Source organism: Pelodiscus sinensis, chromosome 1, assembly GCF_049634645.1.
Source record: "Pelodiscus sinensis isolate JC-2024 chromosome 1, ASM4963464v1, whole genome shotgun sequence".
Lineage (NCBI taxonomy): Eukaryota > Metazoa > Chordata > Testudines > Trionychidae > Pelodiscus > Pelodiscus sinensis.
The window spans coordinates 212,354,499-212,372,653 of NC_134711.1; the positions used below are offsets into that span (position 1 = coordinate 212,354,499).

General features: G+C 41.1%; 1 protein-coding gene across 1 annotated transcript in view; it reads right to left on the reverse strand.

The window, feature by feature from the left end:
• Positions 1 to 9,018: 9,018 nt before the first annotated feature.
• GLRA2 (glycine receptor alpha 2) overlaps positions 9,019 to 18,155 on the reverse strand; it is a 150,981-nt gene continuing 141,844 nt past the window's right edge. The window contains exon 9 of the mRNA XM_006122811.4: positions 9,019 to 10,484. Coding sequence (XP_006122873.1) covers positions 10,206 to 10,484 — 279 coding nt within the window. The 3' untranslated portion in view covers positions 9,019 to 10,205. The remainder of the gene's footprint in view (positions 10,485 to 18,155) is intronic.

Here is an 18,155-nt window from a genome sequence, read left to right on the forward strand (position 1 = left end):
CCCGTCCCCAAAAAGTCTATGCCAACTTTGGCAACCCTGTTAAAACAAGGTCACAACCCACTTTTGGGCCCCAACTAACAGTTTGAGAACTGCTGACTTAGGGCATGTCAGCACTACAATCTTAGGAAAAACTAAGTGAGTAGATAAAGAAAGAACTTGGGGAAATCTCACCCTTTATTTATAAGTATATTTGCATAACATACTAAGGAATGTAGTCCTTCCATGTGACCCCATGTGTTATATACTACCACATAGTTCTTTCTACCATACAGTTTATAGAAGATGCTTCCAGCTACCATATTTTCAGTCTACTAATATCTTTGCAATAGGCACCTTATCTCCTAGAAGGCCAAATAAGACAGTTTTGGAGGATAGTTGTGATGATTTGGGAATCTGTTTGTACAATTCATGAATTCTGTGTGAAATTATGAACTTTCATCATGTATCTTTACCCAGCTGCAAAGTCCCTTTTGAACAGGCAGTTCTCTGTCTTCTCTGTTAATTACCTCTAGTTTGGAAATTCCAAAAGAGATAGCAGTACAAGGCTGTCATTAATGTTTGAGTGCTCTGTCATTACAACAAAATGGCTCCAAACACTAGACTGGCTGATAAACAAGGACTGGTTTATCAGAGAGGTCACCTGGCAATAAAATCGCCTGATAAAGTTCTCTGATCACCTGATGAGATGAATCCAGGAGTCACCTGACAGAGTCCCTGGAAGCTATGAAAGCTATGAAAAGACAGACATGGTTTTCTTGGGTGTCATCCCCAGCCATTTTTCCCCAGCTCAGGATGAGAAGCTGCATGAAAGAGCATGATGAAAGAGGGGCAATTTTGACCCCCCTGAACATGGTGCCCCAAATAATCTCTTGGGAAGGCTGAATTAGCAAGGGACATTGCACTTAGGATGTTCATGGTTTTCTAAATGAGTTGTACTCTCTTGTGATTTATCTATTAGTAGATGATCCATACAAAGTGTCTCTGTGTGCCGTGTACTTCAGAACTACCCAGAAAGCCCAGTACAATCGTTGTTTCTGGAATGAAATAAATGGGGCTCTAAATAAATGGGCTTATTGCTGTTGGCACCACCTGCATTGGCTGTTTTGTTAACTGCCCCTTCAAGAACTTCTTTCGGGGGAGACAAATAAGATTGATTCAGTAGCTTCAGGCGGTAGCTGAGTTAGTCTGGGTAGAATCTTAATGGAAAAGAACTATTCTCGACATATTGTCAAATGTCTTTCCAGTTACAGTCTGAGATATGTTGAGCCATCCATTACTTTTTCCTGCTAAATGAATTATACTGTCAAATATTTTAAAGCAATTTCCTATTAGGGATTGAACTAAAATCTACTCAAGTGAAAGGACTACCATTGGTTTCAGTGAGTTTTGGATCATGCCCTCAGAGAATGTGATTTGTTTTAAAGCATGTTCTGAATGACTTCCACCAAAATCAGAGACACATTGTGCTAAGTACTGTACATATACAGGGCATCCCCACTATAAGTCACCCCGGTATACATCTGTTCTGCACTAAAGTCATTGACGCTTGTAGGAACTGATGCGTTATAAGTCCTTCCATTCCCCATTCTTAAGTCATGCAAAAAACAAAAAAAAATGTCACAAATGGAAGTCAGCTAAAGGAAAAAAAATCCCTGCTTTAAATTGTTTCATTATAAGTCCAGGTTTTTTGGAACGTATCTTGGTGTATAGTGAGGATGGCCTATACATAGTGGCTACGTCTAGACTGCCATGATTTTTCCGCAAATGCTTTTAACGGAAAAGTTTTCAGTTAAAAGCATTTGCGGAAAATAGCATCTAGATTGGCACGGACGCTTTTCCGCAAAAGCACTTTTTGCGGAAAAGCGTCCGTGCCAATTTAGACGCGCATTTCCACAAAAAAAGCCCCGATCGCCATTTTCGCGATCGGGGCTTTTCTGCGCAAAACAAATCTGAGCTGTCTACACTGGCCCTTTTGCGCAAAAGCTTTGCGCAAAAGGACTTTTGCCCGAATGGGAGCAGAATAGTATTTCCGCAAGAAGCACTGATTTCAGACAGTAGCAAGTCAGTGTTCTTGCGGAAATTCAAGCGGCCAGTGTAGACAGCTGGCAAGTTTTTCCGCAAAAGCAGCTGAGGAAACTTGCCAGTCTAGACGCAGCCAGTGAGAGACAGTCCCTGCCCTAAATTGCTCATTTTCTAAACAGATAAGACAATTAGAGTAAGTAGGGGGAAAAGACACAGAGAAATGAAGTGACTGAAAATGACAGCAGACCTGAGACGATACTTCAGCTTTCTTGATTCCTACTCCGTAGATACCCAAGCTATGCTTTCTCCAGTTAACATGGCCCACTGCTTTTGTATACATGCTTTAATAAACTTGTATAATTTTTGATACAAAGACCTAATTGATAAAGGACTCCAAGATTAATTCTGTATACTTAAGATTATTATTCAATTTTTTGTGGCTAATTTACCATGTCTTTCCAATAGTTTTGACAAGTGATCTGAAATTAAATTGGAAAGTGTGGTATTTCCATGCAAGTGTTAGAAACAAACTAACCTGGTGTTAGTGATGGTGATGTTCTTGATGCACTGGAGATCACCTCAGAGTATGGTGAAACGTGGATTCATAGGCAGTGAAGCTGGTAGTCTGGTTGACTAAGGAAGTCAGTATAGGCCTCCAGATAGTGTAATGAATATATTTTTCATTTGCAACTGAACTGGTTACTAATTAAAACAAAAATGCCCCCCCCCCCCAAAAAAAAATCAGAGAAGAGAGAATTTTTATTCCCCCATTAAAAGTATCAAACTAACTTAAGTTGTTTGAAAATGTTAGCAGTAATTTTCATTTGCAACAATCCCAGGTTGCAAATAATTGTAATACCTGTTGGCTACGTCTACACTGGCCCCTTTTCCGGAAGGGGCATGTAAATTTCACGAGTCGTCGTAGGGAAATCCGCGGGGGATTTAAATATCCCCCGCGGCATTTAAATAAAAATGTCCACCGCTTTTTTCCGGCTTTTAAAAAAGCCGGAAAAGAGCGTCTACACTGGCCCCGATCCTCCGGAAAAAGTGCCCTTTTCCGTAGGGTCTTATTCCTATTCAAAGTAGGAATAAGACCCTCCGGAAAAGGGCACTTTTTCCGGAGGATCGGGGCCAGTGTAGACGCTCTTTTCCGGCTTTTTTAAAAGCCGGAAAAAAGCGGCGGACATTTTTATTTAAATGCCGCGGGGGATATTTAAATCCCCCGCGGATTTCCCTACGACGACTCGTGAAATTTACATGCCCCTTCCGGAAAAGGGGCCAGTGTAGACGTAGCCGTTCAGTTCAGCTGTTTCCCTGCTTCTCAGCAATACAAGGGTAGCTACAACATCTTTCTGTGTCTTTGTTTATTTCTATAATGTTGTGTTCTAAATTGAAGTGGATGAGTAAAAAGCTGCATGCCCACTTTTATGCCCATATGTCTACTCTGCTTCCAAATACAGAAAAGTAGATGTTAATATTGTATTGGGCCTGGTCTTTTGAATATAGTCATTAAGTGTGACTTCCCTTTGACATGGAATCTTGACCCAGAGCCAAAGTTTTCAATTAAATCTTTTAGGTAAGGAAGTGAGGGAGCTGGTTTATGTAAAATGTGTTTTGCGTGTCTTTTTCATTTTGGGTGCTGTTTTACCAGCGCTGCAACCTTGCTGTTTTCCTCTGTAGCTGGGAGACCTATGACATACATTCATTAAGACTGAGGCAAGCACAGAACTTTACAGGATCTCTAGCCATCTTTAAAAAGATGGACTGCATCAACATTTGCTTAGCACTGCTATCAAATGCAGTCATTCAGCGCTCTCAATAGCCTTGTCGGCATAAAGAAGATAAGGCTATGGGTGGATTTCTTGATAGTTTGTGCCTCGAACATTAAGTGAAATATTTTTGTGGATGTTATCTGCCTCAAGCCTTCCTTTTACAAACCTAGTGTGGTGCACCCGTATATGGTAGAAATAATTTATCAGACTCAAGTTGCTAATTTCCTGGACATCCTTACATGCCGTTTCCAGGAGTGAGACAGATCAGAAATTGCCACAGCTAGGCTTGGCCTTATCTTTTTTAGCTTTAAATGAATGAAATAAAAATGTCTTTCTCCTACCACGACAGGATTTCTTTCTGAGAAATTTCCATTAATCCATTGTCTGATTCATACCAGCTATGCCCAGAATGTTTTTAAAAATGTCAGATAAAAAGTCACCTGCACCACATGTTATTCCTGTGTTTGGGTCCTGTGTGGTTTTTTCCCCCCAATCTCCCTGAGTATTCTAAACCTATCTATTTGATGCACCTGATTCTCAGAGAGTGCACTGAAATCAAATATATTCACGAGGGGTTCAAACCAACACTGCTTAGAATATCTGATAATAGCTAAGGGTATGTCTACACTACCCCGCTAGTTCGAACTAGCGGGGTAATGTAGGCATACCGCACTTGCAAATGAAGCCCGGGATTTGAATTTCCCGGGCTTCATTTGCATAAGCCGGCCGGCGCCATTTTTAAATGCCGGCTTGTTCGAACCCTGTGCCGCGCGGCTACACGCGGCACGGGCTAGATAGTTCAAACTAGCAAGCCATTCCGAACTATCTGTACGCCTCGTTCAAATCCCGGGCTTCATTTGCAAGTGCGGTATGCCTACATTACCCCACTAGTTCGAACTAGGGTGGTAGTGTAGACATACCCTAAAAGAGAGTTGTAGAACTTCTTCAACCAGGTTGATGATGATGCAGGAACCAACATCACCTATCTAGTCTTTTATGTGCTAAGTGTAATGTATTACTAAGCCTTCAGTATTAAACTCTTTCTTTGGAGAGGGTCAAATTCCATTTTTAGTGATGGTTCATAATTTATAAGCCAACATATAAATGGAGCCTGACATACCAGCCTTACTCCACACTGCATTTCCCAATGATGTCAACCGTAGTTATGCACAAAGGTCAAGGGAAGATCATTTAATTATTTTTATTTCTGTAGTACCTAACACAGACCAGAACCCCCTTATGCTAGTGCTGTACCAACACAGAACATGGCCTGTATGTAATAAGTACATGTTGTATTATTGTCAATACCTTCTTGCTGAGTTAAGCATCTCTCATTGAGGACAAGGTGGGATAGGCAGGGAACGGGGTGAGCTGCATTCCACAAAGTATTCTAAACACTCACACTTCCTGCTTTTGCAGGAGTGGAGGAATTGTGACTCTTGGAGGTATAATTTTTTTTTTTGGAGCTTCTCCTAGGATGGCACAACTACGCACCTAACTCATGACTGAGACTCCAGGTTCCAGGTAATTGTACAATATAATTCAATAGCCTCAGAGCTTCTCTTATAGAATAAAGAAAATGGAAGAAACAGAAGGAAAAAGGGGTGGAAAGAAAACTCGAATGTATTATTTGCACATTTTTCCACTTTCTTCCAGTTATTGTGGCCTTTTAAAAGACCCCTTTCTTTTCCTATAGGATTGACATCTGAATAGCTTTGTGAGGAGAATAAAATACAAGTCCCTTTTTCACAAATCAATTACTAACATTTACATTGAATAGCCATACTCTTGGCAGCACTTGGTCTCTGTTAGTGAAACACTTCTGGTCACCAAAAGCACTTAGTAGAGTCACCCAAGTCCAGTGTGAAATGGTAGACTAGCTAAGTGCTTATGTGTAAGGCTATGTTGTGGTTTTGGATACTTTTAGTAAAAGTCATGAACAGGTCACGGGCAGTGAACAAAAATTCAGTTTGTGACCTGTCTATGATTAGTACTATATATCCTTGATTAAATCTTGGGTGCACAAGGGCAGGGGGCTGTCAAGGGTGCCACAGGTGCTGGGGGAAAGGCTGGGTGGGGGTGCACATACTGGGACCCCTACCGCTGCTGGGAGTGGAAGCATGGTTGCTGGAGCTCCTGATTCTTCTGGGGGGAAGGGGAGTGTGTGGCCCAAGACTGCCCCAGCAGCAATCACTGCTGGCTGGCCCAGGGCTGCTCAAGCGGTCCCAGAAAGACAGAGAATCCATGACTTCTCTGTCCCCTTTGACAGACTCTTAAGCCTTCCCTATGTCACGTCAGTTCCTTTGAAGCTTTGAAGCTGCTTGCATTTCGTCAAGCTCTGTTGGGAAGTCTGCATTCATTATCATCATTTTGCCATTAAATGTGAGTCACTTAAATATCACGTCGCTTCTTTTTTCTTGATTTTCCTTATCTTAACTTAGTAGTCACTATTTCAGTTCCAGAAATGTGCCTCTGCAATTTTAACAAGGCAGGTAGCAGTTTTTGTAGCAAGGCCATTGGCTCCCCTACCCCCTTCTGCTAGTCATAATATGTGAAGTTTACTCCTTTGGGACCTTGTCTTAAAATCTTCTTGTTTCTCTTCCATTTTCTCCATAGGTGCCTTTAATAGAGAGTGCTTCAGCATTTAATCCACCTGTCCTGTGTTTGTGTAATTTGTTTTAGTTTCATTCCCCCAGATAAACTCCATATGAGCATTCATTTCAGAAACAGCTTTTGAAAGAGTTTTCATATTCCCCAGAACTTAGTGCTAACTGTGTGAATATAATTTTTCAACTGACCACCACAATTTCCTGTGAAAGTTCTCAATGCTGAACCACCATTATTTCTTTGTTAGGTAAGTCCTCTGACACACTTCTTGTTGTTTTGCTTTTTGTCAATATGGTCCATTTTTTGTAGTTTATCTTTTGCCTTGCTACTGTCAACACTGTTACCAAGACCTTTGTAAGTAAAAGCCTAGGAGAGATGAGGAGTAGACAGAACAGGTTGCTGTCTTTCCTTTCCCACTCCTAGCATACCTGACATGTTTTGTACTGCTTCTGGTGACATGTATGTAAATTATATAATGAGCAAATTTGTATCTGCTATTAATTTGACTATAGCCATAAACTTTGTTTTAAAAAATTGTATCAGCTTAGCGCTTGTATAGCTTTTGGTTTATCTACAGGACAACAGCAAAGCAAGCTTGCCACTCACAGGGAAGGTCTACACGGAAGAGTTATTTCGAAATAACTGACAATATTTCAAAATAAAGTGCACATCTACACAGCGAGCCATGATTTTGAAATAAGTTCATGATGGTGGACTTCTTACACTGATTTCTGTAACCCCCATTTCACAAGGAGTAAGGGAAGTCAAAGGAAGAGTGCTCTCCCTTCAACTTCCTTCTGTGTAGACAGCGTCAAAAGTTGATTTAAACTATTTTGACTTCAGCGATGCAATTGATATAGCTGAACTTGTATAGCTTATTTTGATTTTTGCCCTGCAGTGTAGACATGCCCACAGTTCTGATCTCGGGAACATCTGTCAAGAAGTTGAGAGCAGCCAGTTATTGCAAAATGTGTTGGTGAGCTTGTGTTGCAGCAACTGGGCCTGAGACCCACCAAACTCATCACCTAGGGGAACCACCAAACGTCCACTAAACTGGACTGGATTCATACTGGTCACCATCAGGTTTCAAAGCTCACTCACAATGTTTAGAGACACCCATCCCCTTCAAACACTGCACCTTAGAGATTGAAGCGCATTTTCTAGAAAGATGAGTTGTTAAAGTTCTCACCTTTTTGCAGAGGTAGGGTCACCATTCTGCACAAAGATCTTCCATCCATTGCTGTCAACATTAAATCTTGACCCCGCTGAAGTAAATGACAAAATTCCCATTGAATTCAGTGGGGCCAGAAGTTCATCTTCACTATTCTTAAGCTATTCCTATAATTTGTGTCCCACTTAGTTCTTAAAAAAAGACACAATATTCCAGGAAATGGGAGTTAAACATAACAGGTACAAAAAACAAACAAAACAAAAAAACCCACGATATCCCCATTCACTTCTAAATATAATTATGCAATAAAAAGTAATTTTGACAATTATTCCAGCATCTTCCCCTTAATTTACATATTTTAACCCCAGGATCCCTCAGTCAGGTTTGAAGCCACAATCTTTGGCTACATAACAAAGACCTTTTCCACTTCAACCATAGGAGTATCTGGTGGGCAAGTTCAGTGTGTGTATGTGTGTGTGTGAGAGATATAGTTTATCATTGACTTACATAAATTAATGAACTAGGATGTTGGTAGTCAGGGTTCCTGGGCTCTCTTCCTGGCTCTGGGAATACAGGTATGGCTTAGTTAGCCAGAGAGTATCTAAGTATAACACCGCCCTTGTCTTCGCTGGCTGGAGTGGATGAAGCAGTAATCTCTGAGCATGAGCTTTTACCATTTAATCTAAAAAAATAATGCCTTCTTAGCCTGGAGGCTGTAGCAAACTTACTAACCTTTATATGTATCTAGCTACTAGAGAGGGACAGAGATCTTTATTGTGTCTGTGGACTACACAAGTTCATAATCTGCGCCGTTTTCTCTGATAAGCAGTGTGGCTTTACTCTGTCCCATGAGTCAGATAGCTTCTCCTCTCAGTGTGCCTCCACTAACTATGTGCAATCTCTGTTATCTTAGCCATTAAGTGGTAGTCCCTTCCCTTAAGATAGGGGTGAGGCCTTGAAGGTTATGAAATGCACAGAAATATTAAGACCAGTTGGGAAAAAATTAGATCCAAGAGGCTTTTGGCTTGCCATTCAGTGTGTCTTCCCCAAAGGCTACAGGTTATTAGGATCTCCTTTCCCTCCTTTTCTACCCTGCAATTCAGGGGTCTGCCTGGCATGGTGCACTTTTCCTCAAATGTGCCTCAGGGCTGATATAATTTGGGCTGGAGAATAAAAGGGTTCTGCTTAGCCAAACAAGATTGCTGCAAGTGGGTTAAGAAACATCCTCACCCCAGAGTTTGCCCTCAAGTGCCTCCTCTGCTGGAGTGGGGTGAGGGAGTTCAGGAGTGACCAACGTAGGCCTTGGTTCCCACTGCTGCTTTAAATCCCTTTGCTGCTGCTGGAGTGCCCGAGGATTTGGTCTGTAATGCATATAGCACTACAGGTAACCCACATGAAAAAGGAGCTTTGAAAGAAAAGAAAAATTAGTAGCACACTTAGCTTTATTGAAACTGAACAAATAACTTTTTTTAATAAATGCTTTTACAGCAAGTGTAAAATTTTTAATGAACTTGTTATGTTTTCTTACAGTTTGTCTTTTGTCTGTGTAAGCAAAAATACCTTTTTTATTTCAATTTTTATTGTTTTTCTACTTTAAAACACGTAGCAAGGATTTGACCCACGTAGCTCTGGCACCAAAAGGTAACAGGTTATGAAAATCACAGTACAGTTTTAAAATTCTTAGGTTAGTCAATGATATTTAAAATGATAGCCACTTCGAGTAAAGATATAAATTAGAGGTCTGTAAACAAGTTGTGTTTACCTACAGAGCTATCAATTGCAGCTACAATGAGCACAGTAACAAAAAAATCAATGCTAAACTGAGCTACACCAGCCAGGAAACAAGATCTTAATAAATAGTGTGGTACAGGGTAGCACAATAGGAAAAACACAGTTTGGCACCTCAAGTTGCATGTAAAAACAGAAGAAATCAAATGAAGTAAGTGCACTCTCTTAGAACAAAAATAAAATGGGCCGTTTAACCGGTTTCTGTGAGTGTCAGCAGTCAAATAAATAGCGCAATACACAAGTTTGACCCCCAAATTGCAATTCTAATAAAGCAAGATAATATTAAAATGCACACTTACAAGGGTATTAAAGTATAAATCATTTTTCCCTGTTAGTAGAAATAAGTTACAACGCACAAAAGGACTTTGTGGTGAACTGCTAACTACAGACATTTTAATGGAATGTAGCTCAGTAGACTTGTTTCAAATAGAAAGGCAGCATTATCCTGAATAAATTTGGTCCTTTTATAACTCACTGTACTGTAGCCACTACAGTCCTATAGTAGGTGTTTCACATTGGTTGTTTTTATTTTTATTTTTTTCAATATCTTCATGACACAGTTGGGTAACATTTCTCCTGTTTAAGAATGCCTGATCAATGCAGAATCTGGAAGAACAATATTGAGTGTCCATAAGGAGATCCTTAGTGCATGGCCCCACGGCTTCTTGTTCTTGCATTCAATCACTTTTTGCCTATGCTTTGTCTTCCCTTCCATTTTTTTTTTGTCTTATTCTCTTCAGTAGCACGGGTGAAAAAAATTCCTCAGTCCAAATTACAGAAAGACTCACTGTTTATTTACAAGCAAATCACTTTGGCTAGAAAGTCCCAGCACTCCAGAGAGTTGCTTATTTCTTGTGAATATCCTCATGCCGTATAATTTTGTACGTAATCCAGTAAAAGATGTTGAAAATGAGGAAGGCTAATGGGAATGCAGCTCGGGATATTGTATCAATCCTTTTTGCACGGTCAACAAACTTCTTTTTGATGGACTCGGAATCCTTTGGTGGTGCCAAGGGAGGGTTTGGAGGAGTGGCCTTGACCGCGGTGCCATCTTTGACCTGGAGACAATGACCCATCCCATAACCACTGAAATTGAATCGACTGTCACGGGTGACATCATCTTCCTGGAGGATAAAGGAGAGAAGTAAGAGAGAATCAATTGTCTATATAGAAAACAATTAAGGTAGTGGCATCAAGGAGTACTGCATAGTTCCTTAACAAGCCAACAGACAAGCTTTGTGGGTGTGTGGTATGAGTTAATTTAATTCTGCCTTACAAAATTCCTCTGGCTCACTTGTCTCAAGCTGGATAATATTTCTGACAGGTGGGTAAATATCATGCCCTTTATCGTCGTCCTGATAACTAGATGATGAAGACTTTGTACCTGAGGTGGTAAATTTTCATGACCATTTTGCCAAGCTGATAGAATAACAATGTTTGAGCTACAATTACCATCCATGGATTCCCATCCATGAATGATTCCCAACCAAACAGTGACTTTATTCTCCTGCATTCTCCTCAGGAAGAAATGCAAGCCCTAATGCAGCCCTAGTTTACAAAATTGATTTGGCTGAGGACAAGGCCAGTCAGGAAGATCTGGAAGAGCACTGAGAACCCATCACCTGCTGTGCTCTTTATTTCACTGTTATATTATTTCACTTTTTTTTTGTACAGATGTTTCACTGTTGACTTTTTAAAATAAACTCTCCTTAGAGTGCAGAGTGCTCTCTCATGTCTCTAACTCACCCACAGCTTTCTGATGGTGGTAAAACAGAACAAGGGAGTCCAAAAAACAATGGGCCAGATCCACAGCTAGGTTATGTCTACACATCAGCGTTATTTTGGAATAACTGACATTATTTCAAAATAACAAAGAGTGTGTCTACACAGCAAGACATTATTTCAAAATAATGTAAAGCTGGAGGACTTCTTACAAATTACTCCTGTAACCCTCATTTCATGAGGAGTAAGGGAAGTTGAAGGAAGAATGCTCTTCCTTTGACTTCCTGCTGTGTAGACAATGCCAAAAGCTGAGAAGCTATTTCGACTTCAGCTACACAATTGATGTAGCTGAAGTTACATATCTTAATTCGACTTTTGCCCTTGCTCTGTAGACGTGCCCCTAGTGTGAAGCTTTCTATTTCCACTTTCTCTCCTTCAGGTGTATCATTTGTACCCTCAAGCTTGCTTCACTTACCTTACTGTTGACGTGCTGATGTAAGCAAGTAACAATGCAACACAAGCCCGTGATAAAAGAAATGGTTTATACTGAAGTAGGGTAAAAGAAGTAAAGACAACAAATAGTGCTTTGGAGACCCAAGTACTTTGGCGTGAAGAGTGCTATATATCATACTCACTAGCAGGGCTTGTTTCTATTTGGGTCCCTTTCATCTCAAATCTTCAGCAGTGTGAAAGTGAAATGTTTTACTCTCTTTTTTTCTGATTTATTTATTTACAGTTGTCAGGCCTTCTGGGAAAAGCTAAAAAGGTAACATTTCTGCTCATAGTCGCTATTATAAATAAAGTGCTTAATGAGGAGACAACTCAGAAAAGAGTTCAGGATATGGGTGCTTCTGTTGTATATGATATTCCTAAACCCTGCTACAGCACAGGGAAAGGCACTATCTGCAATGCTTTCTGTGTCACTTGCCACTGGAGATGAAATACAAATGCAGGATGTGGAAGATGATTAAAGGATAACAGATTTTCAGCAGCTGTGTTAGCACATGCATTTGTTTTAAATGCAGACACATATTCTATAATTTGTGAGGGAGACTTGGGAGGAAGATAGGCTACTGAACTGACCACAGCACTGTGAGACTCTAGAGTTCTAGTCCCATCTCAGCCACAGCCTTGTTGTGTGTTGCTGCACAAATCATTTCAGTGCTCCAGGTCTGAGTCTGTTCTCACACTACTGTAAATCTGGGGTAACACCCTGGGAGTCACATCCAATTTATAGCAGTGTAATAAAATGCAGATTCTAGCTCCTGTATTCAATTTTCCCCATCTGCAAAAAAGGAGTATAATAAATACTTACTTCATGAATTGTAAGGAGTAAGTAATTTTCACATGTGCAGGATATCAAAGATAGAAAATTCTATACAGCAGGAATGCAGCAGTATTACCTTTATTAGTTTGGTTTGGATTTTAAAAAGAGCTTTTCCAGTAACTTTTAAAAATATTTAGGGAAAACACATTTTTTTCTTCAGAACCAGCAAGCACAAATATGTTCTTACAATAGGTGCCAAACTGGTTAGTCTCTTGAATGATAAATTATTCTGACCCAATGCCTGAAGGTGGTGGGGAGGAGGAGAAAGAGGTGTAGCTATTTTATTTATTGAAAATACACTAGTTTTTAGGTGCCTTGATAAAATGCAAAACACAATCCCTTATAATGAAATAGAATTAATAGAGAAATAGCAAAGCTCCCAACAAACCAGTGTCCTGATGCAGGAAACATAACTCAACTTCCTATCCTTCTCTTCTCTCACCCCCAAATCCCTCCATCCCCGCACTCTAGCTCTTCCCAAAATGATGGCCTTTGCTGTGTGCCTTGTACATCAACAGACTCAGGCTTGTATCAGATCAAGAGAGGGGGTGAATTCCAAATTGAAGGTGTTATTTCAGCACCAGCCCCTCCATGTACTTGTATCCCAGAAACAGAAAGCCAGTTTCTCAGGTCACAGCTAACCACAAATTTGCCCTAGTTTAACTATAGTGGTGTAGATTTAAATAGATTTAATTCAACCAGTTCAGGAGTATGTGCACATAAAGCCTCAGATAGTCAAGTCTTGTACAATTTATAGCTTTATAAATTAAAAATCTGTTAATTTCCATCTAGAAGCCAACAAACCACCTCTGCAGAAGATAATGCATCAATGTCGTGTGCTTGCTTAAAAGTGGACTTGCTTCAACTGCTAAATGAATGCAAGATTAGTTAGTGCTGCATATTGTTGTTATCTAATCAAGTTGTAATGAAAATAGGGGTAAGGAGGGAAGGGCCACAGCTAAGTGAAATAGTTCCCCTCTCCTAGCCAGACACAGACAGAAACACGCCTCCCTCCCCCAGCTATTTTCACTTGTTATGATCTAAGAACATACCCAAATTTCTCACTTTAGTAATAAATGGACACACCCTCAATCAAAGAACTAGCTGTTGGCCCACATCCTGAACAGTGGTCAAGACACATTCAGAAACCAACTCTGTGATGTGGAAATGAAATGTACCAGTTGCCCTGTAATATATTCTTCTTAACTTCATGGACTCTTAGGGACATAAGGTGGGAGGAAGAGCTTGTAGTTTAAACAAAAAACAGGACTATGTAGCACTTTAAAGACTAACAAGATGGTTTATTAGGTGATGAGCTTTTGTGGGCCAGACCCACTTCCTCAGATCAAATAGTGGAAGAAAATTGTCACAACCATATGTATACCAAAGGATACAATTTAAAAAATGAACACATATGAAAAGGACAAATCAAATTTCAGAACAGAAGGAGGATGGGGGGAGGAGGTAAATGTCTGTGAGCTAATGATATTAGAGGTGATAACTGGGGAAGCTATCTTTGTGATAGGTAAGATAATTAGAGTCTTTATTCAAACTTAGGTGTAAAGTGTCATCCTCCTTCTGTTCTGAAATTTGATTTGTCCTTTTCATATGTGTTCATTTTTTAAATTGTATCCTTTGGTATATATGGTTGTGACAATTTTCTTCCACTATTTGATCTGAGGAAGTGGGTCTGGCCCACGAAAGCTCATCACCTAATAAACCTTCTTGTTAGTCCTTAAAGTGCTACACAGTCCTGTTTTTTGTTTCAGCTACACCAGACTAACACGGCTACATTTCTATCACTTGTAGTTTAGTTTGTGTAACAAACTGTAACTTGCATGGGGTTTTAATAAATTAGCAGCAAGATTGAAGTACTTTGCCCCTTCCTTAGTGGTTCATTCCCAAACTTTCAGAAGAATTGTGCTATGGAAATTAAATATATTTTCTAAGGGCTAGGAAGATAATATTGAAAATGTAGCACAGGAATCTATTTCCATATGCAGTTATATCTTCTTCCTGTGTCTTAGGTGCTGGCTGCAGAACAATGTTTATAAAGGAAACAGGATACTAAGCAGTGAGGGGGAGTTTCTACATGATTTGATTTATTTTTTCTTCTTTATGAATGGGATCAGTTTTTGCTCTAAAAGCATTAGATCCCTTTGAATTGGATCTTGAGTGGGCATAGTCATATGAGATCACATTTCAGGACAATTAACTCTGTTGCTTTCCTTTTTCCACCTTACTGTAAAACTCTGCTTTTAGATGAGAGGCACTACAGATTGCTTCTTCTAAGGCAGGAGTGAGAACCTTTTTTGGGTTGGGGGCCACTGACCCACAAAAAATCAGTTGGGGGCTGCACACAAGTGGCAAGCAGGGAAAATCCCTCATTAAGGCCCCTGATTAAGAAGGAGAAAGACACGCTCCACATTCCCCTCGCACTCCAGAGCCCAGGGGGCCCTAGCCTAGTAGATTGTGTGTGCGCCAGCTCCCAGGGGGGCAGCAAGGAGGCTGTAGCACCCGCGCGGGCTCCCCAATGCTGGGGGGGGGGGGGAGCTTCAGCCTCAGAGGCTGGATCCAGGCAAGCTGAGGGCCACATCCAGCCCCCATACCTGTGGTTTCCCACCCCTGCTCTGAGGTCTTGGCCTAGAATCTCTGCATAATTAAAGCTTTGACTGGCTCTGGGTCTTATGGTTAACTTGTGGCAGTTAAGAGATGCGGAAAACTTACTAGGTTATCCAGCCCGTCCCTTAGCTGATGCCGGACTGTTATTTCAGTATATCTTCTAGAGAAATGTCAGCTATAATTAAACTGTGAATAATAACATTGAACTCAGACAGGTGTTTTCAAAATTAAATTAAAACTTTGCATACGTAGGTGTTAATAATTGAAAATAAACCAGTGTTGCACTGAACTAGTCACGAGCTACTGATCAGGTATTCTTGTAATCTACTGGCAGGCACTGATGTGGCTCCCCATGTGGTGCTGCAGACACTGTAGTGGAAACTGGGGGTCGGGGCAGGGAAGTTTCTCTTCAGTGGCTCTTTACCTTCCTTTTAGAGAAGTGAACCAAGATGATAGCTGATAGGGGAGCGGAGACTTTGGAGCTAGGCGTGCAGCCAGTCAGTGGTTTTGGTATCTAACCTGTGTACCAGAACGCTGGTTCTACAGTTAAGTAGTGTGATCCTGAAAGCAGTCTAGATACTCACTGCCTCTGAGATTCTTCAGCACTTGACTAACATGAACAGTCCACCTCTAAGATGAAATAACGGGAAAGCCTTGACCCTTGTCAATAGGAGGCAACAGAACAGTGTAGGGCATAATTACTGTGCTCGCTACATGTACACCCAACTCGATGGTCAACTCCAGTGCTTTGCCTGGAGAACCAAAGTGTCTGGGCTCCTCTGTGGTATGTGAACAACTCTTCCTGGGCATTGCCCGTTTGAATATTAAAGTCTCTCAGGACAATAACGTTTGGAGACTTCAGTCCCTGTAGGGCAGCTGGCACTGGCTGCTGTCACAAGACAGGGTCCTGGGCTAGATGGACCTTTGGTCTGATTCGGTACGGCTGTACTCATGACTTAATTACTAGGCTGATGGTTCTGCCAATCCATTTGTAATCTATACCACTGTCTTCTGGTAAGCATATCAATGTTAATTTCAGATTAGCTTGCCTCTGGATATACATAGCAGAAGAATCCTTTCAATTATTTATATATTCATATTTAGATTCCTCCTGAGGTCTCTTCCAACCCTAAACTTGTATGATTCTATGATTTGGGGGTTACCAGATTAATACAGCATAACCCCTTACTTTCCTAGTTTTGCCTGGGTTCATGCAGGTCTGAGTATACAAGAGTGCACTTATTTTAAATGTATGTAATTAGTGGGCATTTTAATTAAAATATGAGACAATCATTAATAGGGCTGCTAACTTGTGACAAAAGGGAATGGGGGAGTTTTAGTAAAAGAGTGACTTTGCACCAAGGAAAATCCTCCCTCCGAGTGATCACTATTGAGGCCTTGTCCACACTTACCTGCACTGTCAATCTACTTCAGGTAAGCAAATAGCATAGCTGAAGTCGACATACTCACCACAATGTCTTGCATGCTCCAAGGTCAGCAGGGGCTGCTCTTCTGTCGATGCCAGCTACTCTTCCCATCTTGGAGGAGTACCAGCATGGACAGGAGTGCTCTTGGAAATTGATTTATCACATCTACAGCAGAGGCGATAAATCGACAGCCAGTGGTTTGATTCACAAGGCCTGAGGTAGGCTATGGGGCAAATGTCTGAAGAACCCAGGACACAGAGGGTATGACTAGACTACATACCTCTGTCGCCAGAGGCATGTAAATTAGACTATCCAACATAGTCAATGAAGCCGGGATTTAAATATCCCTGGCTTCATTAAAATAAGAATGGCCACAATGCTGTGCCAGCTCAGCTGATCGTCGGCACAGCGCACAAGTCAAGACGCGGATTGGTCAACAAGGGAAGCCTTTGTCGACCGCTTCCTTATGCCTCTTGAAACGAGGTTTACAGGAGCGGTTGACAAAGGCTTCCCTTGTTGACCGATGCGCGTCTTGACTCGCATGCTGTGCTGTCGATCAGCTGAGCCGGCACAGCGCGGCGGCCATTTTTATTTTAATGAAGCCAGGGATATTTAAATCCCGGGTAGTCTAATTTACATGCCTCTGGTGACAGAGGCATGTAGTCTAGATATAGCCAGAGGCAGAGACTCTCAGACACTCAGGGGAAAGTGGTGCTTGTGCAGGTAGGGAGCAAAGATGATTTGATTCCACTCTGTTTAAGTTTAAAGCCTCACTAATTTCAGTGCAGTCAGTGTCGTTACACAACTGTAAAACCACCCTGGCTTGGATGAGTTTTCTGGGTCAGTGATGAACTCTAGAATCTATCTGCCCACAATGCAAACAAATACAATTTAATTTAAAATGACACAAAACAAAAATTATAAATGCACAGGAGAAATTTGCCTGACAAAAGTCTGCCTGCCTCATTGATTTCCATGGGCGCGGAATTTCTGACCAAACTAATTTGCTCTCAGTGGGTGGGAAATGGTTGTTTCAAGAGAGTGCCATTTTTAAAGAAGCTTTAATCCTGCTCTCACTGTGCATCAGGTGCATAATAGCCTCAGGTGTACCACCAATGCTGCTGTCTGGAAAGAAGCATCTTCACCAGGGCCAGCAGTTGAGATCCTGAGGTTGTTGACTGCACTGGGATTGTTCCTTGACAATAAATTCCCATGTGCTTTCAGCCAGCCCAAGTTTAAATGTTTGAGGCAATCTGCTTCCACTGCTTTCTTTGTGAAATTATTCTCTAGTCTATGCATCAGCTGGAATCAATTTGAGGGACGTAGTTACAATGCTATTGTTCTCTGACCTGGACAGCCCTGGTCACCCAATCCAAAGAGAAAATGATGAAAGTGGTAGTGTCTTATATGACTTGGCTAAAGCTCTGGCATGGAACTAGAAGCCCAACAGATCTCACTATTAGGAATCTTTTCCTGATTTTTTTCATCCTTGGTTTTCAATTCTTTCAGTTTTCCCTCTTTTCGGGGAGACTGTACTTAGGTGCTGCCTCTTACTTAGGGCAGACTGTATTTTTACACTCTAGCCCTAAGGTCTCAGAGTCACGGTGCAGACCCTGTCTCTCCACGTGCTGCAGTAGGGAAGTAACGTCACCTGCAGCAGCCTTTTACGAGGCAATGATGACTTCCCTTTCTGTGCT